The sequence below is a fragment of the Corvus hawaiiensis genome, chromosome 11, assembly GCF_020740725.1.
Source record: "Corvus hawaiiensis isolate bCorHaw1 chromosome 11, bCorHaw1.pri.cur, whole genome shotgun sequence".
NCBI lineage: Eukaryota > Metazoa > Chordata > Aves > Passeriformes > Corvidae > Corvus > Corvus hawaiiensis.
This window is the reverse complement of record NC_063223.1, coordinates 19,668,456-19,694,566: the sequence shown is the minus strand read 5'-3', so window position 1 is coordinate 19,694,566 and position 26,111 is coordinate 19,668,456. Positions and strand designations below refer to the sequence as shown.

General features: G+C 40.7%; 1 protein-coding gene across 11 annotated transcripts in view; it reads right to left on the bottom strand.

Annotated features, from left to right (window-relative positions):
• The window catches only part of DOCK3 (dedicator of cytokinesis 3), a 185,539-nt gene that overhangs the window by 59,451 nt on the left and 99,977 nt on the right, over positions 1 to 26,111 (bottom strand). For all 11 annotated transcript variants that reach the window (XM_048315970.1, XM_048315971.1, XM_048315976.1 and 8 more), the window contains exons 13-22: positions 21,658 to 21,746; positions 19,420 to 19,545; positions 10,069 to 10,193; positions 5,840 to 6,002; positions 5,237 to 5,343; positions 4,372 to 4,543; positions 3,807 to 3,904; positions 2,071 to 2,154; positions 1,627 to 1,727; positions 237 to 318 (exon numbers count right to left, since the gene is read on the bottom strand). In XM_048315970.1, the coding sequence (XP_048171927.1) occupies positions 237 to 318; positions 1,627 to 1,727; positions 2,071 to 2,154; positions 3,807 to 3,904; positions 4,372 to 4,543; positions 5,237 to 5,343; positions 5,840 to 6,002; positions 10,069 to 10,193; positions 19,420 to 19,545; positions 21,658 to 21,746 (1,147 nt within the window). The remainder of the gene's footprint in view (positions 1 to 236; positions 319 to 1,626; positions 1,728 to 2,070; positions 2,155 to 3,806; positions 3,905 to 4,371; positions 4,544 to 5,236; positions 5,344 to 5,839; positions 6,003 to 10,068; positions 10,194 to 19,419; positions 19,546 to 21,657; positions 21,747 to 26,111) is intronic.

Sequence of the window (26,111 nt, the reverse complement as noted above, 5' to 3'; positions counted from 1 at the left end):
TAAGTTCTCCACAGGGTTGCAAATGGGCTTAAGGGGACATAATTCTTTCAATTTTTTCTGCACAAGAGTGAACCTCCCCCTAAAAATAAAATTGTAGCTATATGTATATATATAAAAAATCTGGTTAAACAATTACAAGAAGGTAGTGCCACACTACCCTTGATTCCATTTACAGCTTCCCCAGCCCTTCTGTGGTCCCAGAGGAACAGACACCAGTGCTTCCACTGGATACCTACTCTCATTGCCTCCTGGATGTGGTCCTGGCGCACGAGCTCGGCCGAGCGGTCCATGTACCACTTCAGACACCGGATCAGCTCCCTGAGGGAACAGACAGTGAAAAGGAATCTTCAGCACCAGTTCTGACAGTCATCAAACATTTTGATTTTAGGGAGAGATCTCTAAACCAGTCTCATTTCACTTTATTTCAGTGGTCAGTTACAGCTGTCCTTAATACTGAATTTACATAGTATTTACATTCATTTAAGTTTCAAAACCAGCAAATAATTTCTTCTCTGTAATTGACTTGGACCATGAGGAACACTAAGAGAACATAAAAAAGATGTTATTAGAGAGATAGCTTTGATAAAGGCATGGTTCTAAGACCAAAATATACTTTTGTTTTAATAAGAAATCCCAGCTCTCATCTCAGTAAGCAGCTTTTAGAAACTGAGATCACAAAGAAAATACTTGCATCTGTTTTTGCTAAGTACATGATACCATCTGGACTAACTTACAAAGGTGTATTAAACCCGTGTTTTGTTTCAGACAGCAGACTACCAAAAAACATTTGTTTTGTCTGAAAGAGGTGCTAATTAACAAAAAGCAGAACACTTTTTTACCCTCTGAACACAACTATGCCTTCTAGTGTTGGATATTATCTATGGGTTTTTACCTGCCATTGGTAGAGTATTTTTTGTATTTTAATTACACAAAAATGTGAATTGCTTAAAAGAATAAAAAGAAATTATTAGCTATTTTTAATAGTTTACTGTGGCCAAAGATAGAAAATATACTCAAAGATAGAATATGCTCAAATATACAAAAGCAATGGTCTAAAAGAAAGAAAAAATGACACCCCCTGAAGGGTAACTGCTACTGCTTTCAAAAAGTCTGCTGCATTCTTTAATGCAAGACTCTTTTGAGGAGTAGAAAATAAAGCAGAATCTTCAAAGTGACAGCAAAATTTAAATTTCTGATCTACTGAAATTAAATTGTAACCAAATAGAACATCTTATATGAATACCTGTCTGCTTTGGAAAAGGCAATTACAACTAGTTCTCTAAGCTTTCACACAAGTCATGTATCCCAACATCCTGAAGACAAGGAATGCATATGCTCTTGGTAGCTCATTAGTACAGATTGATAATAAGCTGTTGCTGAGTGTCTCTTCAGCTAAAAAAAAAAAAAAGATTTGCCAGTCCAGAAGTGCAAGAGAAATGCCCAATGTGGCCACGCTCAGCCACTGGTGACATTCGGCAGCTTTTCCCTACAGCTGTGCTGGAAAACTCCCGTGTGAGTAGCTCTACTTTTGGGGACTCTTGCTACCAGGAAGGTTGTGATCCTGATGGTGCCACCATTCCCAAGCTTGGTGATGCCACCTCTCAAGGGGAGGGACACAAGACCTACTTGTAAGCCAGAGCTCCTGCAAAGTGCTTCTGGATGTAGGTGTCCATCACGGGGCGGAAGTGGAAGTACTTGCTGTCACGGAGCAGGTTGATGATGAACACCTGGGGACATGGGAAAGGGAACCCAATCTCAAGGAATTGCACATTGCTGCCAAGTGTGTTCAAAGAAGTTACCCAAGGTAAGAAGCATTCAAATACATGAGCTGCTTTAAACAGTCACAGTTGTGTTACCAGGTATTACTGTTTGCTTCTCCAGCATGAGAGCAAATGCTGCTGCCCTGGATGTGCTGAGGTCAGCCTGCCCTCCTCACCCAAGATCATTACAGAAAACATGGCTGGATCCAGCTGAGTATTTCATATTTGATGGAAGCACAATACTAGCAACACGATCATAAGAAACTTAAAACTCACTGAGTGTGAGATAAATAACAATCCAGCAGCTTACCAGAGACTGAAAGACCAACAGACCATACTTCTCTGTGTTGTCATCCAAAACTACAAACAACGTGTCCAGAATATCTTGTAGGAACTAAAATGACATGAACAAAGAATTTCAACTTAAATTGTATTCAAATGGTTATTTCTCCCCTGCTTTAATTAGTTCATACATGTTAATATCTTTGTGAAACACTTGCCAAGGACAAATCACTTCAGGTTCACCCATATGATGTGACAGATTTTAATTTGTTTTTACTAAGAAAAATGTTTCTCTTCGCAAGGAATATTTTCAAACAAAAATGACAGAAAAACAAAAAAAATGAAATATATACTATATGCCTGATTTGTAATTTTGACTGAGTGTTCCTCTCACTTTAAGCTGACTGGAAGTGCTGCTGGACACCAGTGGCAGAACAACTCGCTCTCACTCTCAAATCACTGGAGTCTCAGGTACTATGCCACATCAAATCTGAGGCTGGGCAGTACATTAAATTATGTTTAATATTGAAACTTTTGTTATATGACAGAAAGTAAAGCTTTTCTAACAAGCATTAATTGGGGCGAGTTACATGTTGCCAATTGCTTCTTTCACCCTTAACTCCACAGCTTGTAGAGCACTGACAGTTCAGTGATTTTCCTTCTGAAAGCACAGTCTCCAAAGGGATGAGTGTGAGGGAGAATGCTGGAGATCGTTAACTGCACATTCTCTCATGATTTTTTAATCTCTTCTACTTAAATTTCTGATGTGGACAATAAGAAATAAATTACAACAATTTATGAAGTCCCTGAAATGATAAAACATCTTTCTTTTCTGAATTATTACATTCTGTTCTTCGTATCCCAGTGCCAAACAACAGCTGATTTATGGGGAGAATCAGTTACTTCCCCCCGTGAAATAATTCAATCCATAGCTTTTTTTTTCTCTCTATAAAAACCAGATACTTGTACTGGCCTACAAACAAAGTGTACAAAACATGACATTCTTGAAGAATTCCTATATAAGTATTTTTGTGCTCCCCTGTTACTGAGTTATCACAAAGAGTAACGTTCCAGGTATGGCAACACTCAAATGATTTACAGTGAAGTGGCTTTAGTTATAAACTACTTATTAAGTGATGGGATTTGTCTTCAGTTTCTTCTCCTTGGTTGATTGTGTTAGAAATCAGCTTTTGCTTCCAGATTTATAGAAATAAATCCTAGGGAGAGTTCCCAGCACACCTAAGGTTATCAGAGGCATATCTGGAATGCACTTTTTTTTGCTGAGACCACAAGTATTCAAATGCAGTTGGAAGTTCCTGGGATCTAAGGAAGGTCAGGCCACACAGAGATTGTCATGTAGAGCAAGAGTGGTTACAAAACCTGGTGAAATGATGAGCTGGCAGATAGAAAACTGGTGCACTGCTGGCTGGATGCACCAGAGAGCCCCTGCCAGTGGCTGTGTCTGCACCAGCAGCTGTGTGGGACTGCAGACTGGAACTACTGGTGCTGAGGACCCAGCACATGTGGCTGAGGGAATTTGACTAAGGATTAGCTCTGCTTTGATCCCACAGACTGACTGTGCACTAATTTCTCAAGTGTATCTTCCCATCCAGTTTCACATCATAATAAAATCCCAATTCACACAGGGTGGAAGTTCACAGTGTGAATCAAAAGGGACAGTAAGAGGGAGCATTCACAAATGCCCTGCAGGCCTGAACTCACTGTCACAGATACATGAATAACTACTGTTATTTCATGTAGTACCTTAACAATCTCCTCGCCACTGACATGTCTCAGTCTTCCCAGAATATCCATCACTCGATCTGGGTAAGCCTTCCATTTGAGCAGGGCAAGCAGATCCACTGCAGAGAGAGGGAGGAAGAAGAGCTAGAACCACACACAGAGGGAAGAATGGCAACCCCAGACCCACCAGAGATTCATCATGTTGCACTCCACCTCTTGTTGCAGTCCACACTTCTTGGGAAATGACATACATATATATATATATACACACGCATTTATATATAAATATCATGGAAAACAAGAAGGACAATATGGAGTGAGTCAATCCTGCTAATGGAGAAAGGAATAGAGGAATGGTAAAGTGCTTTAAAAAGCACTGTGTGACTTGACACTGCACTGTGGACAATCCACTCCTGTCTGCTTGTGCTTTAGGGATGTTGCTGGTAAAAAATCTTATTTACTTAGCAACTCTGTAAAAGCCAAACAAAACAAACTTTGGATTGTGCAGAAGTGCTAACAGTGAATTTTTTTTCTCTCTTTCCTAATTCTTGCTTCCTCGGGCAGTTCTGAGGGATCAGCAACTCACCATTCTGGGTCAGTTTGGTAGAAGAGAGCTGTGTGGAGACTGAGAAGGTCTCTTTGGTGCTGCGCTGGAAGATGAGGCTGGAGGGGATGTTGGGGCAGCCGTTGTAATCCTCCTTGCAGCAGGGCAGCCCCAGGTACAGCGCGTGGTTGTTGAATGTGCTATTCTCATCACACTGCAGGGACAGCACAAGGGACACAGTTGTACCTTGCCCATCTCATCACATGCCCACAGCCTGTCAGCAGTTGCCCAGCAGTGCTTGTGTTGGGATTTTTGTGGGTGCACACCAACGCTTCTAAGGAAAAGCTGTGCTTTGGGGCCTGGACATGCCCAGAGCAGACCCAGCTCTACAGAGTGGTCTCCAGCCACTGCCTCCTTAGAACTCACCAGTTCTCCCACCTGTAAACTAAGTGCTGCTGCCTGAAAATTGTACTGAACAAATAAACCCAGGTGAATCAGCAGGAAGGAAAAACCCCAAAGCCCAAATCTCTTGCTGCAGGGCTGCCAAGCTGTGGCCCTGCAGCATGAGGCATTTGAGTCCAGCACAATGTCATCTTACAAAGGCACAGAGCAGTGCCTTAGGCTGGCAGAAGTGCTGAATGCTCATGAACACCAGCATGTTTGAAGTCAAAATGGATGGCATTAACAGCAGATAAATCATCGTCAGCTGGACGGAAAAGGTGAACTGCACCTAGAATAGAAGGGCTCTATCCAAACCATGTGATTTTGAATGTATAAAATTTTGAAACTACTATTAATCTGTTCTCACACACTTCTAATAAGGGGGGAAAAGGATAATGTAATGACCATTACTCATTTAAGTAATGGTGTAGAGATGAGCAGTGAAAAGTCTGCAGAGAACTGGTACCTTATAAACATAAAGCTCATGGATATCATCCGACAAGGTCGTGCCATCATCTCTCATCAATGGGGTGAATGCAAAACCAAAGAGCTTCTTTTCTCCCTTGTCTTTTGCTGCAGCAAGAGACAGAAAGAAGGAATTGTCTTTGTATGTACCCTGTCTGTCAATATATACAAGATTACTCACCAACTTCTCCACATGCCTAAAAGAAAACAAGCAGCTTACAGAACAAACAACTTTTCTAATTCTAATTTCTTTTTTCTAATTCTGTGTAAAGGACTGACAAGCTTCAAATCAAACAGAGACATGCCAAACAGCAAAATCTAAACTGTTTATCCTCCAAAGAAAACATTCTACAGAAAAACGCAACAAAAGAACAGCAGGGACAAACATCTACAAAGTGCTTTGCCCTGCACTGATCGTTCACCATGTTTTTAGTGCCTTGTGTGATAAATTCAGCAAAAGGCTGCTTAGCAATGCCCCTTCACTGTATTTCAGGCTGGTCTCTCATTCCTGCTTTCCACCCAGTGACAGCCTCATCCAGATTTAAACTGGCAGTAGAAGGAGCTGGGGCCTTTTGGAATTGCCCTGGGCAGGGGGGGCACTCACTGGAGCAGTGGCGGAACTCGAAGCGCAGGTGGGAGCCCCGGAACCTGTCGATGGGGATGGGCAGCTTGATGATCTCCCCCCAGCGAGGGCTGTTGTTGTGGTACAGCACAAAGGAGTGGTAGGCGCTCCTGCTCGGCTCCCCGGAGCCCAGGCTGATGCAGTCCTGCCACAAAAGAAAACAATCCAGCATTAAAGGCATCACATCACCACCCATGAGTCATTTTATTACCCAGTGATAACCTTTATATAATTCGTGGCTTTCTGTAGACATAAAAGAAGAGTCAGAAGCAGGAATTCAGACACAATGAAATGTGGAATTCTTTAGGAGATCTTCAGACTGTGTTTTGGGTCAAAGGGTGAACTAGGAGACCTGTGATACCAGGTGAATCCCAGTATCTTAAGTTATTATTTAAGCTAAGTTTTCCATCAAGCACTGAGTCGACACAATAAGCACCTAAGTCCAAATATATAAAATTGAGTCCAAAAAACAGGACACAGTAGAACCATCACTTGTAATATTAGCCTTCTCTGAAAAGATCCTTTAACCAGATTTCTGCTCCAGTATCTCAGTTGAGAAATGGTAACTGATCTTTCCAAGCTCTTTACAAATGTTCATCTTTCAAAACTACAACCACCCAGCCTCACCAAGTATCCCAAAAAATTCTGATCAAGTTACTTCCTCAGTGGTAAGCAAAGAATTTGTATATAATACTCATCACCTAAAAACATAATTGGATCTAAGTTTCTGCCTTCAGATATAACAAACTCAGATCTTGTCCAATATATGTATTCACAAAAGACAGATGAAGAAAAATATGAACTGGTATTGTTTAGAAAATAAAAAAATCCTTAGAATACAAGTGAAGGAAAATAGGATAAATATTGAAGTCCTGAAATAAGGACAGTAAAAGCTCCTTTGTGATGAAGACATGCAGCAGGAAGCACGTTTTTTATATATCAGCACTAACCCAGCCTCTAGACCCAGCACTTACAAAGAGATCCAGAAGATACAACATCTCATAAAACCAAGCAGAAAAAAAGACAGCTTGGAGATTCTTCACTTTTAGCATCTCCAAGGATAATGAATCCAGGAAGAACCAGAAGCTAAGCAGACCCAGACCACAATGTATAATATAAATTCTGATGTAGAAACCCTCCAGGGAACAGTATGATGACAAGCAGAACCACTGGTCATTTCCCCAAGGCATCTCTAAATTCTAGCCCTAGAAAATACTAGAATATTGATTTTTTAAATCTGTAATCATCTGATTACCCAGTCAAGAATATCCCATTAACCAGTCACAGTTAGTTCAACCTCTGTCAATAATTTGCTGCCTTTGAGAAAGTAAAGAATTTGTGAAGGAGCCCAAAAGGGAAGAAAAGCTCTCTGGAATTCTGGGATTCAGTGCAAGGACAGCCTACCAGGACAGAGACTCACTGCAAAGGCTCTGATCCAAACTGAGTGACTGAAGGCTGAACTCATACAACTCAGTCCTCTCAAATAATCCTCAGCAACCACATGGGATGAGCCACAACCCCACATTTTTTAATACAGCAACAAGAATTAAGTGTTGCAGATAACAACAGGTTAGTAGAGAGCAGTGCCAGTATTGCAACCCAGAACACCTCTAAGAGCCCAGTTCTATTTTGTTGCAAGGGTAACTGGTTGGGCTTCAACACAGCAATTCCAAAACCTCATTCTGCACTAGGCTCTTAGGAAAAAACAAAACAGTATTTCTATTTCCTCTGCAAGGTACAGTAAAAATTCAAATTTTAATGTGAGCTTTTTTTGTCCCCTCAAGAAGCCACCTGGCAAATGGCCAACCTTTGAATGCAGTTTCACAGTATGAACTTCAAATAAATGAATAGTCTCTCCTTCTGGTTGTTAACTTAGTTCCCATGCAGTTATACTACCCTCTATAGTCTGAGGAGGGCAGACTGGTAAATCTTTAATTCTGAATTGTGATCTGCAAAATACAAACATCAAACTAATCTCCAGACACCTGGTGACCCTGAGACCCAAATATGCAGGGGAATTAGAGGGCAGAGGCAGGGAAGGGAAGCTAAACTAGAAAAACTATCAGGAAATATCCATTGTTAAAGGTGTGCCTTGCAATTCATGGGTTATTGCTGCTACTGGAACAGAAAGAAGAAAGAAGTGAGAAATGTGTCAAGGGATTTTTTTTTTTTAATTGTTCAGACTATATTGAAAGATACTAACAATTGAGTAAGACCATTTTGAAAATGAAATTCTCATTTTCATTTTGAACAGCACTACATTCTGGAGGTAATTTCACTTCTTTCAATAGGACTATTTCTGGATCAAGATCCACTCAGCAGCAATGAGGAGCTGAGAAAATTCTCATTAATGCTGTGCATGGTTCTGCTAAAGGCTTCACAAAGGCACAATTTAGATTTGGATTGTGCTGCTGGTTGGGAAAAGTTTAGGGATTTTACTCTAATACCAGATGAAAACTCTGGCCATTTCCCCTTGTCTTGTGTAACTCTGCACCCACTGTCTCTGTTGGCAGCTCTGCTGCAGAAAGGCCATGGGGCAGGAATAGTGGAGGGGTATTCCACCCAGGAACAGCAGTGCTCCAGGGTCTATAGCTGAACTCTCAGTGTTCTGCCCACATTCACAGGCATCATGAAACACCAGGAACCAAAGATCTCCTTGACACAAACCAAGTGTCTTTGCTGCTTTGGCTGCAACCATACAGAGGAGCAATACCATAAAAGCTGGCATAGAGTGTTTCTTTTAAGTATGTGGCTTAAATTTAAAAACACCACAAAGATCCTTTATGAATAAAGTCTCTCCTTTATGGCAAATCCTAGAATGGTTTGGGTTGGAAAGGACTTTAAAGTTCATCTTGTTCCAACACCCTGCCATGGGGCAGGGGCACCTTCCACCAGACCAGGTCACTCAGAGTTCCATCCAACCTGGCCTTGAGCACTTCCAGGGATGGGGCAGCCACAACTTCTCAGGACAATCTGTTCACCTGATTTTTCTTTCTAATTGGACTGACCCTTTACAGTGTTTGTGCCATGCCCATCCCACTCTTCATGTAAAGCCTTAGTGTACTTTACAATAGTAGTAACAGGCAAAGACAAGAAAAACCAACCTCATCTCTGTGAATGACCATTCCAACCAAAATCACTGAACTTAAGACTGATAACGTCTAGAAATTATCTGGCTTTTGTATGTAATCATTGGGCCCCGTTGTGGTATAACTGGCCACCATTATGTACGTTAGCATTTGAAGATGCTGATACTGCAGTTTGAGGGACCTCTCTTGGTTCTCAGCAGACTCTGTGAAATCAGCTGATGATTAAAAATTTGCCACTCAGTTTGAAAAGCTTAGGCAGTTGAACGGAAGAGGACTCTGATCTTCCTGCAGCAGCTCTGAGCATAAACGAGTTCCTTACAAGAAATACACTTTACTTTTAATGAAACCACAAGCAGTTGTACTAATAAAAGTTCTCCTTTCAATTAAAACCAGAAGATTGTGGCAATGTGTTTGATACACAAACACTTTTAGGTGTTTAGACTCTCCCCAGTAATGGCTACAAAGCCCATTTTATTGCAGTGGAGGTAAAAGAAAAGGTAGGGGGGAGCTATTTCTGATAGCTGCTCATGCTGAAATACTTCCTGTTTACTTCTCTATATTCACAACCTCCCACCCACCTCCTTCTCTTCAATAAAACTGAAAGAACAAAGGAGGTAAAACAGGAAACATAAACAATCCCCATCCCCAGCTGGAATGGAGCCAACCCAGGGTGAAATTTTATTCAAAGTTATTTTCCAGAACTACATTCAGTACTGTAACGCAACAACTCAGATTCAGAAGTCCCCCTTGGAATTGCATTTCATCATGTTGTATGACACACATTATTTAATTTTTGATATGCCATATACTCCTCAGTTCTGATTACAGTTACTCTAAATTCTTTTACTTTAGCCACTGACATCACATTTGGAAATCACACAGGCTTTTCAGTTTATGAGTATTTCTCCAAGTCTTCTATCCCCATATAAGGGAAGTGCTCCAAATCCTTACAAATTTATAACTGACCATAATACAGAGCTTACAGACTTCACAATAAAAAAAAAAAAAAACGAGAGAGAGAGAGCCAGTTTGATTTTAGCTCTTCCCTTGCATCAGACTCTGGAACAAGAGGATGTGTCCCTGGAGGCAGCACCTGGGGCTCTCAGGGAAAGGAGCACTTACCTTCAGGATTTCTCCATCGGCATAGAGCACATACATGGTCACCTCGATGTTCTTCTGCACACTTTTGCCACCCCTTTCGAAGTCCCCCTTCTCCAGGGTCAGGTACAGGTCATTCCGGATGTCACCTGCGGGGACAGAGCGGAGCCACAGCCTTAAACTCCACAGGGACACCGGGGCCGTCCCAGTTCCATTCTGCAAATCATTTTCTGTGTTCTGCAAGACGATGGCTGATGCCCAAATCATTCCAAGCAGCAAGTTAATTGTTAATAAGGATGAACAGTTTAATATCAGTGCATCAAATCAGACCATTGTTAGTAATGCCTTTAATAATGTGAACTCAGGATCAATACTGGCTTTAATTGTGTAAGTGGGGAAGGGAAAAACCCTCTTACTCCTATACTTTGCCTTGCTAGCTGAGCTGGAAGTGTCAGGCTAAGCCTGACAAAACATCCTTAGCTTCAGACTTCCTATTTCCAATATATTTTAAGAAAAATAAGTATTTTTGTGACGATCAGCATAACATTATGTTCAGTTAGCCCTTCAAGGATTTTCTGTATTTTCATAATTTCCTTTTATCATAACAATAAAATATAAGCAGCCTTTTTGGGAAACTGGTCACAATTCAGTTCAGCTGGATTAAGAAGGAATTATAAATGTAGTTTCTGCTAGATTTCTGGCTGGCCTCTGGTAACCATATGCATGGCTATATGAAAGCAGGCAGTGTGGACACTTGCCAGCTTCTCACTACGTCATTTTCAGGAGCTTTCAGACCAAATGACTATATTCAGAAACAGAAATGCTTGTGTCTCAGATCTTGTTATCCTGAATTTCACAGACTGTAGCTCACTTGGTTTGGTTTTATTTTAGAATCTGATTTGGGAAACTGCTTTCAAAACTAAAGTGGTCAATTCTAATGCCTACACCAAAAGGATAGCAGGTAACACCTATTTTTCTGTAAGATTTAGTTACTATCACCATTTTATGATGGTTCACACTTAACACTTTTTTTAATCTACTTGCCAGAAAGGCAAACGTACTAAAGGGCAATATATAAAAATACCCCAAAAATTAAAATAAAAATTTAAACCCTTTCAAGGCAAGTATTTTGTTAATCAGCCTCAAGACACTAAATAACGAAGTAATGGAATGGTTATCCAGCAAAGCAGAGACTCCTTCAATGTCTGACTTCTTCCACTTGGAGAAGCTGATGCAGTTAAATCTGTGTATTAATCAGAAGCACAATGAAATAAGGCAGCATTTGTTTTCAGGCATTGAGGGACATCCTTTTGTGCCCCTCAAAGCAGCACTTCACATTCTTCCTCAAGTCTATAACCCCACAGAACTTGTTCCTTAATCAACTGTAGGGACAAACAATAGAAGCTTTCAGTCCTGCCTTTACTTTCAATTTTATTTCTGGAGATAAGTACAACGCTTTCAGCGTGGAAAATCCAGCTCTGTGGCTGCCAGTCATGTGAATGGGAATCTGTGTGCAGAATGTGCTGCTTTTGCCATGAGCCTCCCTCTCCTGCAGGTTCAGTGCTGGGAACACCTCCCAGCCAGAGGCTGAGCTGCCAGGGGTCATTAAAGAGAAAAGATGACAGCAAGAGCCTGGTGAAAGACCCCGGATATTCAATCTGGTTTTGCTCATCAAAGCACAGCCATCAAATGCAACAATCCACGGGCCACAATAAGAGAAAATTATCTTGGGGTTCCAAACCAAGCTGAGTTACCTCTATCCTGATTATAGGGACAGCAAGGAAATAAAAAACTCATCGCAAAATATGGTTTAAGTTGGGCCTTTTGTTTTGAAAATCCTCCTGCTAAACAGACTCCATCCCTTTTTCTCAGTGGTTTGCACCATTAGGAAAAAAGTTTCAATTTGTATGCTGTAGATCTTAACAGAAATTAATAGTATTCACTATAATTAGCATTTTGGAGCTCCCTGTTTATGACCTCTTTTCTGGAAGGCAGCCTGGCTATACAAAGTCTAATGTCAGATAGCAAATCATTTTCCAGCCTAAATTAAAGGCAGCATTTGGTTATATATAGCATCTTATCTTCTATTAAGCTTAACAGGAGGGATATTACTCCACTAATTAAAAAAAAATGCCTTTGGGGTGGGGCGTAGAAGGATCTTAAAACCAGTGGATTTGCACAAAAATTAAGGGAAAAGATGGGAAAAAGTATTACAGTGAAGTATAACAGTGCATCTTCTCTTGTAAAAACAGTCTGTGGGATCTTAAAAAAATAGAAAAAGTCACTACATACAGTAAAAATAGGAAGTAAATCTGACAAAGACAAAAAGCATCTAACCATCAGGTATGGTGATTATTTTGGTGACAATCACCTTCCTAAAATGAGCAATCTCCTTTTCCCAACATATCACTTGACCTGATGCCTCATAAGCCTTTTTTTTTTCCTCCATTTGCTTGTGGTTTTGAGGGATTTGAGCTCTGATACCCCAGTGGGCTGCAGAGAACCCAGGGCAAATGCTTGAGCACAGAGCAGTTTATTGCAATCTCTGCTCTGAGTGTGCAGGGCCAGAGGAACACTCAGCCCCAGGCAGGGGCAGCTGGCAGTGGCTCCACCACAGGAGCATCAGTAGGACCAGGAGTGGCCTGGTCAGCTCCAGCCTGCACTGACAGTGACGTGCCAAGGCAGGAATCTGGGCACACAAGGCTTTGCCCACATTGATTCCATCAGAAAGAGAGAAAAAATGAACTTGTTTAAGGCATCAGACCATTCATGCAAATGACTGCATAAACAGCCCTGTGCTTGTGACAGCAAATCCTGCATTTTGGGGCAAAACCAGGCTGGTACCTCAGCTTGGACCACAGAGGCCTCAGGCCTTCCCAAACAGCAGCACAGAGCAAAAAACTGGGTGAGCCATGGCCTCCCATCAGAACAGGAATAAAAAGTGCTACAAGGCCAGTGGGCCATGGGTATTTATAGAGCAAAGCCTGCTGATGTCATTTTAAGCTGAGGTCTCTGTGCTGGATGGCTGTCAGGGATGAACTGAACACTCCACGAGAGGTTACAGAATGGTATTTGTTTCAAAGCCCATCTCTCTACAATTGTTTTCCAGTTAAAAACAAAAGTAAACTTCTTTATAGCATTATCCATGCACTTTTTATATACTTGGTTACTGACATTAATTCCGTATCAAATGCCTTGAAAGACAGTATTTTCCACAATAATATAAAAGAAATCATTTTCTGATGTGTTATGGCGCTCTTCCTTTATCAACTCCCTTCATCTTTATTGGGGTTTTGTTTTGTTTGTCAGTTCTAACCTATTTACAAAGCCTAATGTCCAATGTACAGTTGTTTAAATTATAAATCAAGTATAGCTTGGGGAGGTTCACTTGTATTGAAAGGAAATCCTTTCTCATACCACCTGAAACTATTTTAATAGTAATGGGGGCAAAAAGGAGTGGTGGTGAAGGCTACATGAGCCAAATATTGATTTTGCATTTGCAGTATAAAGGAATGTACTGGAAGACTTCCAAATAGTTATTTATATTTTCCAGACTTAACAACCTGAAGCAGCCCAACAGCCACTCCTTGTCTGGTCTGCAGCAGAAGAAATGGGAGTTTATCCTGACAGGGTGTGTAGAATTTCCACTGGAAGACTGACCAGTTACTTGTACTGCAAAGTAGTAACAATTTACAGGAACTCTCTGCATGCAATCAAACACTTTTTATTCAGGGATCCTAAATATTTTGGACTCCGAGGACAGGAACAGTCCCTGTTTTGTGCAGGAGAATACTGTATCAAAAAAGGGGACATAATTCACAGAAGTTTCTACAGGAGAAAGACACAAATTTCTGATAACTCAATTCTAACAACTTTTTTTTCCTGAGCTGTCAATGTTTTGGGACTCTGTGGACATGTAATATATCCCTGTTGTAAGCTGGAGCAAAGTGGCAGCTCCCAGCAGTCTGCACGTGTAGGTGCAGTTTCAACTAACTTAGTAAAATAGCTCTTTATCCAGAGAATATTGGAGTTTTTAAGATGAAAGTTTAGTCTTACAATTTAGGCAGCCAAGGGAAAAAAAAAATCTAAATATTAGTGTCTATGCTTAACAAATTGCTGAGCTGGTCCTATTCACTTAGGGCCCCATACTGTGATGCACTGTCTGCTGGACTCTCTAACACCCCTGGGTTTGGCATCTCTTCAAAAATAGTGGCATTTCACAGAAGAGTGAATGGGCAAGAAAGATAATCAGAGCATCTTCACAATGGCTTCTGAAGAAAACCCAAACCCGTGCATTTATGTCCCATCTATCAATGAACAACCAGAGCCAATCAGCACCACCCCCTGACCTGAGCCAAGTTACAGCAGCTCAAACTGAGAACTTGGGCCAGCACAGAAAGGCTTTGAAGCAAAGTATAAAATGTAGAGGATTTCTATTCATGTGCAGTGTTATCACAGGTTCTGGCTGTACTCGTCCAAGCTCTTTGCAGGGGAACGGCTCTGTTTCCTGGCTGAGACTCACATTATCCCAGACATTCCCTCTCTGGATGGCTCTTCCCTGGAAGCTGCTGCTTTGGAGGGGGCCAGTGATGAGACCCTGATCTCAAACAGCAAAACTCCACCCTCACCTGGAGCTGCAGCTGCCTCCCCGTGCAAACACACAGCTCCCTGGGAAGGGCAGGGACTTCAGCACAGCTGAGGCTGACAGAAGCAGCTTTGTGCTCATCACATCGCTCTTCCAAACCAAGGGGACATGAACAAACTGGCCTTGGCTCAGGGGGAAGGGTCTCCAGCACCCCTGTCCTGCTTCCTGGCTGCCCCTCGGGACTTGTTCCCAATCGAATCCTCCCACTGTGTCATTGTCCCTGGCTTTAACAGTGACATCCCCTCTGACAGCCCTGTGAAGCCCCTCTATATTCCCACTGCATTCCTGGCACTGTCCCCCACTCTGGGGATCACATTCCACCCATTTCAGCAGCTCACTTCTCTCTGTCCCCTCACCAGCCAGGCAGCAGGCTTTTTTTAAGGCCTAATTCTTGAAATAGTTACAGTGAGCAACTATTAACATCACTGTGAGCAATATTACAGCAGCAAGGGGAAACAAAGCTTTTATCTGCTGCCTGTATGGCAAATTAAATTAGCTTTTTTTTTTCTCTAAAGAGAACATTATGCAAGTTTAACTCCGTGTGCTTCTCCAGCTTTCACTGAGGAGAACACAATTATTTCAAAGAAAAGGGACAAGCAATACTTATTATGTTATTTGCTACCCATTGTTTGGCTTCTATGTATAGAAAAGAATTTATACAATGCCCTTTTTAAATGCAGTGATTTCCCTGGAATAGTTGCCTTTCGGTAGTAGGAAGTTGTTTTTTAATGCTTTTTCTCTCCTCTAACTTTCCATTTCCACAAGTTTATTTATGACAATAATACTTTTATTCTCCCTGTAGACACTTTTCGGTGATAATTATGACATAATTATGTCTTTTGGTCTCGTTAACACTCTTGCCATGAACATTCTGAGAATGGCTGATGGATTTTACCACGTTCTTTCCTTAATGTATTTTTGCCATGACTTTGTGCTCACTGACTGAACAGATGCTGAGATGTTTCTCTCCTGTTTCTCACTGATTCACCTGTCACAGTTACTAAATTTGCCTGAAACTCTGTGGTATGAAGATAAACAAAGTCTCCACCTCCCTGTTGCCAAAGTTTCCCTGTGATGTTATGATTCACTGTCTTTACCAATCCCAACATTCCATGGAAGATATGAAAATGGGAAAAAAGCAAGCAAAAAGCAGACATTACACAGAAAAGCAGAAACTTACACCCAACAATCTTCATCTCTGCATCAGAAACAAAGGGGAGAGAATAAAGGGAAAGGAACAGGAGAGAAGCCAGGAAATTAAGACAAGGAGAGAGAAAAAAGAGAAAGAAACATCACTCACAAGTCGGAGATGAAGCATGCACTTTTCATCAGAGGATCAAAGGAAAAGACAGAATACTTATCAGCACATGGGGAAGGGGAGGGATGTCCTTGGGGGACTGACAAACGCCAAGCCTATGCAACAGATTTCTGCCCAGCAAGTCCTGCACAAAGCCCAGCTGCAATCCCCAAGGAGCAGCACAGGCCTCACTGCTCCCAGCTCTGGGAAAGGTAAAATTGGCAGGATCAGATGCACGGCCTTAAACTCAGGAGCAATTTAGAAAAGGAATAAAAGAAAAAAAAACAAACCAGCAAACCACAAATGAACAAAACTCCACTATAACTTCTTTAGGAGGCTGGTTTGACTGAATCCCTTCTGATTTTGCCAAAAAAAGATAACTGAAGTCTTTATGATGCTCTTGTCAGGATCACAACACAGTAGGAAACAAAGAACATTTTATCTTCACAAAAGGCAGGAAGCATTGTTTTGTAGAATATTAAGTTTGTTCTCCATAACCATGCAAGGTACAAGCCCCTGAAGACCAGTTTCACTTTGTTTCTTAATGATGACCAGCTACCACTGATGTTGCTCATATCTGAGGGACAGAGAAAGAGGGCTTGATACAGGGAGCTAATGCTACAGTTTAGAAAACAAAACGGGGTAGGAAAACTGTAATGAGACACAGCTACAGAATTTTAATAGTTAAGATGCACACATGTGAAAGGATTTCCTGTTTAAAAAAAAAAAAAATGTTCAAACCTATGACCAAAAAATTAAGTCGAAATGCTGGAGCTATTTACTTTTCAACAAACAGACTTCTTGGTTCAGCAGAATGATCACTGCTTATTTTAACAGTACCAGCTGATGTAGCCTTTATTAATTTATTCATAAAAACCATTTTTAAACCACACTGCCTTGAAAAATCTGTATCCACTTGCAAAATACAAGTCCTGAACTTCCTATGCGGTTTTCTGGAAGAAGAAACCCTGTGTTTAATGACAAACAGTTCTGAAGCAAAGCAAGGAAGAGGTAGTTTGACAAAGACTATTAAAGCAGCAGACATGGTTGAGAACTGCTAATGTGCATGACAGGCTTCAGTCTTTGGTTGGGGGTTTTTTGTTTCTTTTTTTTGTCATGTGTGTCCCCAGTGAATTATTTTTCAACTTTAGACAATACTCATAAAGCTAAGGAAGAATGTTTGATCCTGGCTGTAGCAACATAAGCACCAAGTCAATTGACAGATATTCCTTGTTCATGTAGCTGGGCTAATCCACCTGGAAAGGTCACACAACCCAAATGTTTTATCCTGGATGTCAGGCAAACTCCAACCCCAGTTGGATCTGTTGTTGTACACAACAACAGGCAAATATCTGCTATCACTTGAGTATGTCAAACATACTCTGATTTCCAAAAAAACCCTGATTAGTAATTAGAGTGAACACTGTTTGCTGCACCAGTGGAGTTCCACTACATTTCAATCTCCTCATCTTCCAGAGATTTCATTATTCTGGAGAATGCCCACGACAGTGAAAGCCTTTGTTTAGAGCCCCATTCATGACTATTCCTCTCTTCACAGCTCCTCTCTACTCTGGCAACGTCCTCATTTATAATTACAATGAAAGTTCCTTCACACTTCCTCCACTGCTTTTCTTTTCTTACCTGGTGTTTACAGACAGGTACAAACTGCCTTTCCTCACAATAGAAGCATTATTCTCATAATGCCTAAAGCTTTGTATCTAAACTCTCTATATGAAAACCTCTTGTAGCACACCTGGAATCAAGGAGAAGTTCTGTGCTCAGATCCTCTAGAGAGGCAGGAAGCATTTAACAGCAGAATGGTGATATTTTCACACATTTGTTTCTATCAATCAGCATTTTGAGCAGATATATATATGTGTGTGTGTGTGTATATGTGTATGAGTCCAATTCCAAACAGTCTATCATCTTAAAACCCCAGTGTTTTCTCCAAGAACTGTGGTTCTCACAAAGAAAATCTGGAAATTTGAATTAGCTGTAACGAACAGAGAATTTTAAAAGCTTAGGGCAGGAGTACGTTTTGTACGAACACTGCTGATCTGTTTGCTCAAGCCCTAGCCCAAAGCCTTGCCCGAGCAGCAAATTCAGGAACACACTGTGCACTTTGCAGAGAGGGCCAGGGCCTGGAAAACAAAGTTCCTCAGGGGAACACTGAGGACACGAAGCTGTTCTTCAGCTTCAGTGGCCTGAAGCACCTGAGGCACAGCTCTATCCACAGAAATGGAGGATCAAGCAGTTCTTGCAGGAGAATTAATTCCCTTACACAGGTGTGTAAATGTGACACATCCAGCTGTGATCTCAATTACAGCAGATCACCTTGCAGCTGCTGTGTTTGTACATCAATCTGCAATAATTCATCTTTTCCCTATTTGATTGCTTTGGGTTATGCCTGGAACTGCTATAAGGTCACTAAGAACCAACATTTGTAATTGGCTTTATAGCCCACATCCTCTGCTGCTCTGTTACCACCATTTTCAAGCTCATTAGTAAATAAACACATGTTGTTCAAAATCCTTTGACTTTAGTTTCTAGAAATGCTTCCCACCTACTCCCTATTTTATTGTCGTTTCTGCAGAGCTTCCATAACAAGGCTACAACAACTTCTGGTACTGATGTCTCACTGCAGCCTTTTGAGTAACAAAATCTGATGCTTTTCCCATTATGCTTTCACCAAATTTCCCATGTCTGTAAAGTCATCCTTGGGCTTGCTTATCATAGCAATGAAGTAATAGTTCAAATGCTACTAGTTAGCAAACCCATTTCTCACCACACTGCAGAACTCAAGCCAGTGTAACATCAGGTTTTATGGGGTTGCATGACTGGCCACATTCTGGGTTCTTCTCTAAGTGAATTCTTGGCCGTGCTGGATCTGCCAAGCCAAGAAGCATCTCCAGCTGCTGCTCCAGAGGTGAGGAGCAGAGGAAGCACAGCAGTGCTGCAGCCGAGACATTGCACAGACCAGCTGCTCCATGAGGCCAGAGGGAAAATCTGACCAGATCTGCACCTTCTCTACTTCTCATTACAAAAGGATCACATGCACTCAGAAACATCAAGGTTGCAAAGTATAAGCTCTTTTCTTCCAGGATTTGGATTGCTGGGAAGAAGGAATTTCATGCATTTAAAAATCTCTATGCTGAGTGTACAAGAGGGATATTAACTGGCAGGGGTTGTGGAGACTATCAGAACAATCTTTCCAGATCCCCTTCTATCCATGTGATTTTAACACCTTCTATCACTAGAATGTCTGTTGCTGACCATGTTTTAGCATTTGCCTACCCAAATCTGGCATTCACTGATAAATAAGACAACCCTGTTACGAGTCTCACTCAAGTCAAGTCCCCATCCCAGCTGCACTTAAGTGGTAGAGTACAAGACAGAATGACCAGTATTTTCAGCTTGGAGCTGCTGTGTTTACCTGGCATTATAACATCAGGAAATCCCAACTTCCTGGTGACAGAAACGCCTCTGTTAAAGATCATGGGGTTCTCCCTTCGGATCTGCTCCATGTCACCACGAAGAAGCTGAAGAGATATTATAAGTCCTGGAAAAAAACCAAAGAGGTTCATTGTTTCTGCCCTAAAAATCAGATTCTGTGTGTACAAAGTGTGCAGGTAAACTAATGTATTGCTCCACAGTTAATTTAATACAATATATAAACACAGCTCTTTTCTCCCTTGGAGTACTTGAAAATTAAAATGGAAGAAACAAAACTGTTATAAGGGATCAATTAAGAGCACAAAATTATATTAAAATACAAGTCTTAACAATCAGAATATTTAATTTTGCAGACATGTCCCAGGCTACAGAAAGTACTTCCATGACTTCTGTTCCTCACATGCAGCAGGTTACAACACATGTATGAGCAATGCCACCTCTGTCTGAGGGACCATCAACCACAGAAAGCTCTGGAACATCTCTCAAGTGCCTTTAATCCTGCTTAATACCATGGAAAAACTTAAATCTCAAAGTGTATCTGTTCCACTCATTTCTTTAACTGCTTCATAGAAGGATGTTGATTTTAATGAAATTCCCAGCAGTTCCTCAAGATGTTTCAGGAGTGCCAACTGGCCAAACTGACTTCAGCAACCACCTCTGTTGTTCGGTGTATCATCTGAACAGCTGGACTAGGAATAATTACACACTTAATCTCAGTCCAGCTGAGAAAAGCAACTTTTCTCTAGTTGCTTTTAATTTACAACATAGGAGAGTACATTGGTAAAATTACGAAGTCCAGCATTACCATACCAAAAAATGGCAGCATTGAACTCAGGCATTCAAGCCCAGTCTCACCTGTGGAGCACACACTACCAGCTCCAAGTACCCATGAGAATTACCTGCACAGAGCAATTTTCCACATTCTTTATCCCCTTCAGTGTCACTTGGTCAAGAGTTCCTTGTGTCCTCTCTGTTCACTGCCCAGAACAGCACACACCAAACCAAACCCTGCCTTGGATGAACAGTTTTGCACGAGCCATCCAAAGTCCTACTCTTTCCTAAGCTCAATATCTGGGCTTTGTGACCAATATTTAGTCACCATTAGTTACCAGGGGAACGAAACCAGGAGTATCATGTACCTCCTACCCACTTCCTGCCTTCTCCCCTTGAAATAATTTTCAAGCCTGTTGTTTGGCTTCAGCTGAATTTGGCAAATAAGCGGATATCCAGATTACATGAGGATTGTATAAATTTAATGAATACTGGCAGTTGGGATGAAAAAATTGAGCAAAAAGCCTTAAAATGAAGAAAAAGGGAGGCAAACCAGCCAGCTGGACAGTCAGCATGTATATACTCAAAAGCTGCCAAAACATGGACTTGCAACTGCCCAGCTGAGTAGGCAGGAGAGCACTGCAGGGAAAACACAGGCTTTGAAACCATGGAAAAAATTCAAACCCTTTGAATACCATGTACAAGGGTGTCTGTGTGTCCAGAAGGTTTCACAGCACACAAGAGACACGTGTTCATTAGGAATCAGTCTTGACTATTTTTGTCACTTACAGGAAAACTGGTTCATTTTATATCCTTGTCTGCTATTAAAAACAAACGAATGAAAAGAAATTTTAAAAATTCCAGGGTCAAAGGACTGGAGCAGATTTGGAAGTTCAGACATGTTGCCCAAGTTTTCAAAGTTGTAAACAATTTAGGAAGATCTTTTAATGATGACTAGTGAATAACTTTAACAGGAGGAGCAGCATGGAATGAAACCAGCTTTACACACAGTAAAATTCCAAACCTGCAAAATGTTTTATTTTCTTATTGTTGTGCTTAATCTCTTCTATGGGAGCGTGCACTGCATATTCCACTACAGCATCTCAATATGCAAATAAGTGAAATTAAGACAAATTCAGTATTTGGACATCACCATGATTCAGACACTTGGTAATGAATGCAGAACTGGCTGTAATGAAGCTGAACTGTATCCTATCAGCTGCTTCATTTGGAGTAGGAGAGCAGTGATATCTCTGAATTAGCAACTACAGACATCATTACATGAGGTAAACAGATAAGACAGGATTTATTTTCCCTATTTATCTGTCATTAGCTACGAAAGGAAAACCTCACATCTCAGTGAATTTCTCTGCTACAAATAATCAGCAGTTTCCTAAAGGAGATGTTCAGCTGTTGTTCTGACAAACAAGCACAAGGAAATATTTACCATAGTTGGAACTGGGGGCTGTGTATTTGGTGCTGGACTTGCGGATGATATTTTCATGGATCTGGCACCATTCGTTTTCATTGTTACACCTAAAATAGAAGAACACTAATTCAAGTTAAATGCTTTCTCGTCTTGGAACACGAGAGTCAACTTTGCTGTAGAGATAATATGAAAGCTTGTACAGGGTTTGGATGAATGAGAGAAATCCCATGTAACTTATTTTTAAAGTGGAAGGGAACAAAATATTTCCTAATAGTTATGTCCTTTCAATGGACACTTTGGAGCTGGTGGTGACTCTTCTGTCACCAAAGCCATCTTTCCACTTTTCAGATTATGACAGAATGAAGAAAGCTCTGGACACTCTGTCTGAATTCTGTGCATGTAGAAAATGAGTGCTACATTTCTGTCCAGGATCCAAAGCACAACATGCAGGAATCGCAGTGCCACTGGGACAGGAGCCAAGGAAACCAGCTCCACGTTCTGAGTCCACAGGCTACTGTCCCATAGGATGGGAGAGACCTCAGACTGGGGAGAGAAAGGCAAACAACTGAAGTGACCCTCTTTATCCAGCTTTTACATGAAAGATGAGCCATATAATCTTCTCTCATGTGAAAAAACCAGCACCTTTACTACAAACAGTGCTATTGGTTAAAAAAGAAAGGAAAAGCAGTGTGTTGATCAAGTCTAAGTGCATTTTAAATTCAACTGTGCTTTATTTAAATCACAACAGCAAGATTCAATGATTCCCCATGAAGTCAGCAATTTTTAACTCAGCAGCAATTGTGAATCTCATTTCTCCTGAAAAGCAATTGAATTAAACAATTTAATTAAACCTCTGTCCTATTGACTCTTAAAGGTTAAAATAAAAAGCTAATACTCTAAGCTTTCAGCTCCTGGGAGTTTTAAGAAAAAAGTCACTTTGTAAAACTTCTCCAAGGATATTACCATTTTTTCCCTTTTTTGCTTCCCCCCAAGAGCACAACATGCCAGCACAACCAGGGTTAGACACACACCAGCTCCTATGAAGACAGTGGGGATGTTTTGGTTTGCTGCCTTATGTAACTGAAGAACAGCATGGCAGAAGGAATTCAGGCTCTCTACAAGTAGTAGCTGGTAATTTCCTGCAGCTTCAGTATTGCAAAACCATGTGCTGCCAAGATTAATGAGGTAAGCCCCAAAGCCTGCGATGGCACAATTACTGACTCCCCCAAATGTTCTTAGAACAGCAAAAGGAACAGAGACAACTTGGACCAAATGAAATAGAAAACATCTGTGTCCTTAAACATCTCACTTGCTCTACTGCCCACCTCCTGTAAGTACTATACCCCTTCTGGGAGGAGACACCAGTTACCCACACAGTCACACAAGGCAGATCAGCACACAAATGACCTTGCACAACTTCCCAGGATGGTAAATTGACTGTATTTGTGCTCTCCAAAACAATCCCTCAAAACCAAAACACAACAGAGCTAAGGCACTAATGGACAGTACAAACCCCCTGCCAGTAATTGTGTTCTGTGCTGGTTTAGCTTACTCATCAAGAAAAAATAAAAATTATCTTCACATTGTCAACACATTAAAAGTCATTTATCCTACTCCAAATAAGATTCTCTTAAAAGTAGAGAGAGAACCTAAAGCAGAGATTCTATACCATCTTCCATCCTCACAGACACAAACAAATGTCTAAACTGTGGTGATTTTTAGTTGCTGTACAAGCCTCTGGAGTACAAGTTAAAATAGATTTCAGCCTCCAACAACTTATGCCTGCCAATTAACCTGGAACAAAGTTATCCCAAAATCAGCTGTAAAGGCAGCTTAAAGCCAGTTTTGTACCAAGTGCCAGTGGAAGCTGCACTTTGCATTTCCTGAGCACCAGGGAGGAGGATCTTCTCCCAACTTTGACAGGCTGGCCTGGAAACATTTGCTTGGAATGTGTCTTATTGTGCTCACATTTTACTTGTCCAAATACCAAGTATATAAAGGAATCTATTTCTCCTTTAAATAACAATTTTCTCCTGAGCCATCCATCACCTTTGAGGCTGGCTGGTTGTGCAGCAAATGCACATTTGGAATGTTTTCCACCCCACAGCAGCCCCCGGAGTCAGCAGCTGGGGACAGCAATGGGATGTGAGCTCTTGTCCAGCTAGGCAAATAGCAACAATGGAATAGCAAAAGGGAAAGGCATTCAGGCATTAACAGGTAAGCATTTTAAGATCTAGGGCTGGAGAAAGAGGAAAAAAAGGATTGAAAGAAAACAGTACAAAAAAAAAGAAACAGAAAAAAGCAAATATGGAAGAGAAATGCATGAAGTTTTCAGGAGAATGGTAAGATGGACACAAAGAATAACATGTTTAATGAGCAAAAAATTTCACTACAGATAAAATTAATACAAAATATTAAATCAAGTGATTTCAGAAAAAAGGGACTGAGAATTTAATTTCCATCTCACTTTTAAATTATTTTACATATATATTAAAAAGAATTATAAAAGCAAACCTTTATGCTTTTACATAATGAGCTTATAACTACAGCTATGGTACTATATCCTCTTAGGGAGATTTTAACATGACTGTGGGATTAACAAAGAGGAAAATCTCAATTGTGAGAAAAAAATTTTTTCAGACATAAATCTTTAACAATAATAAGGCAAGCTGAAGAAGACTGGCGAAGTAAATTGATTTTTTTCCCCCTCCCATAAGCATTCTCTTGTGGATTCAGCAGAAGTCTCCCTTGACAGACCATGTATTTGTTTCAGCTTTTGTTAGGTTTTCAGTCTCTCAAATTTTTTTCAGCTTCTCCCTGTGAAAAGGCTTTTCTGGCTGCCTCATTTGTGGCAGCTGTAAGCTTTAGCCACAGAGTGTATAAAAGGAATGCTTTTTACTGCTCCTTGAAAAATACAAATACACCTCTCTCCTTATTTCATCTTTATGATGTTTTGGAGATGGCCATTTTAACAGTAATCCAAATGAGAGCAGCAGGTAAGAAAATCAGTTCAGGGCTGTTTAAGCACTCATATTCAATTTTAAACTTACAAAGGACAAAACCCTGTCATTTCAATTGTAGCCTAGGAACAAGAAAAGGCAGGTTAGCTAAAGGAATGTGCAAAGAGAAGATGCAAGAGAGAAACCTGTGAAAACTCTGTCATAAAAGACCAACAGCTATCAAAGCTGCAAAGGGGATAAGCTGGTGCCCTTCAGATATATCCATGTTCCCTCCTGAATATTTCTGCTGCAGGTTTACACAGAACACTCCAAACAGCAGCAACATGAAAGAATAATGTACAAGCCTTATAACAGCCCAAGAGAGTGATAATAGTGATAAAGAATTACAAGCATCTGATTACAGAGCTGAATTCAGCCAGGGGCTCTCCCTGCCCACGTGAGGAGTGACTGGTGCAAATCTGCTGAGGAATTTGGACAAAACCTGGGTGCTATGAAGGGAATCCATGTAAACAAAACACTGCAGATTAGCAGGAAGAAAAGGGAAGCTCTGTATCCTGTGATTTTTATTTCAGCTTTGTACCAAGGCTTTGGGTTGCTCTAACAGGCTGTGTGACTCCACTTGTCACTGACAAAGTCCAGTGTTTCAACAAGTTTTTTCTGTTCTATTTTTCAGAAGCTAAAGAGGCATTAAATGGGCAACAAAACAGAAATATGATAATCAGAATGTTCCATTCCTGTAAACATTCAAAATGTTGCAGTTGCAATACATTAACACCATATCTACAAAGCCAATAGAACTATATAACTAAAACCCACTGGTCTGAGATAAGCTGAAACTGAATGTGACAAAAGGCCAAGATGAGCCAGATTCTACTGACAGAAAGAAGAAAGATGACCATTTTCTTCCCTATAATTTGACATTTTTGCTACAATTTTCATAACTTTTGGCAAAGGAAGAATGAAAGAGCTGACTCTGAGAGACTTTTGTTTGGGCTTAAGAGATTTCTAATGTATGAAGAGACATCCAAGAATCTTCAGTGAACAGTAAAAGACATTTTTTCACATAGCTTCCCTTGAAGATCACATTTTCTGCTGCTGAATGCACTTCTCAAAGAATAACAAAGTTCTGTAACCCACCAAATTATCTTATTACTCTCAACAGTGGCCACAGACCACAAAGCAGTGTCAGCTGTGTCTCAGTCCATCTGCAAAACAGATCTTGCCACTATTTATCCTCACTGACAAGGGATTTAAATATTCCCTGCAGTCTCCAGACAGTTTGTCTGTGGCCTCTTTATTACAACTGTGAGACCACATTTCATAATAAGAATTTGTTAGTTTGAAGTTCAAAATCACAAATAACTGAAGACAGATTCCTGCTCAAAAAATGTTGATTTGTTTTGAGAATTTTGGTCACACACTGTTGAATTAGTTGTTCTCTACTTCTTTTGTTGGTTACCATGAGTGGTAAGAAAGAGCAGATGAGTTATTATTCCCTTCATCAGATGAAAT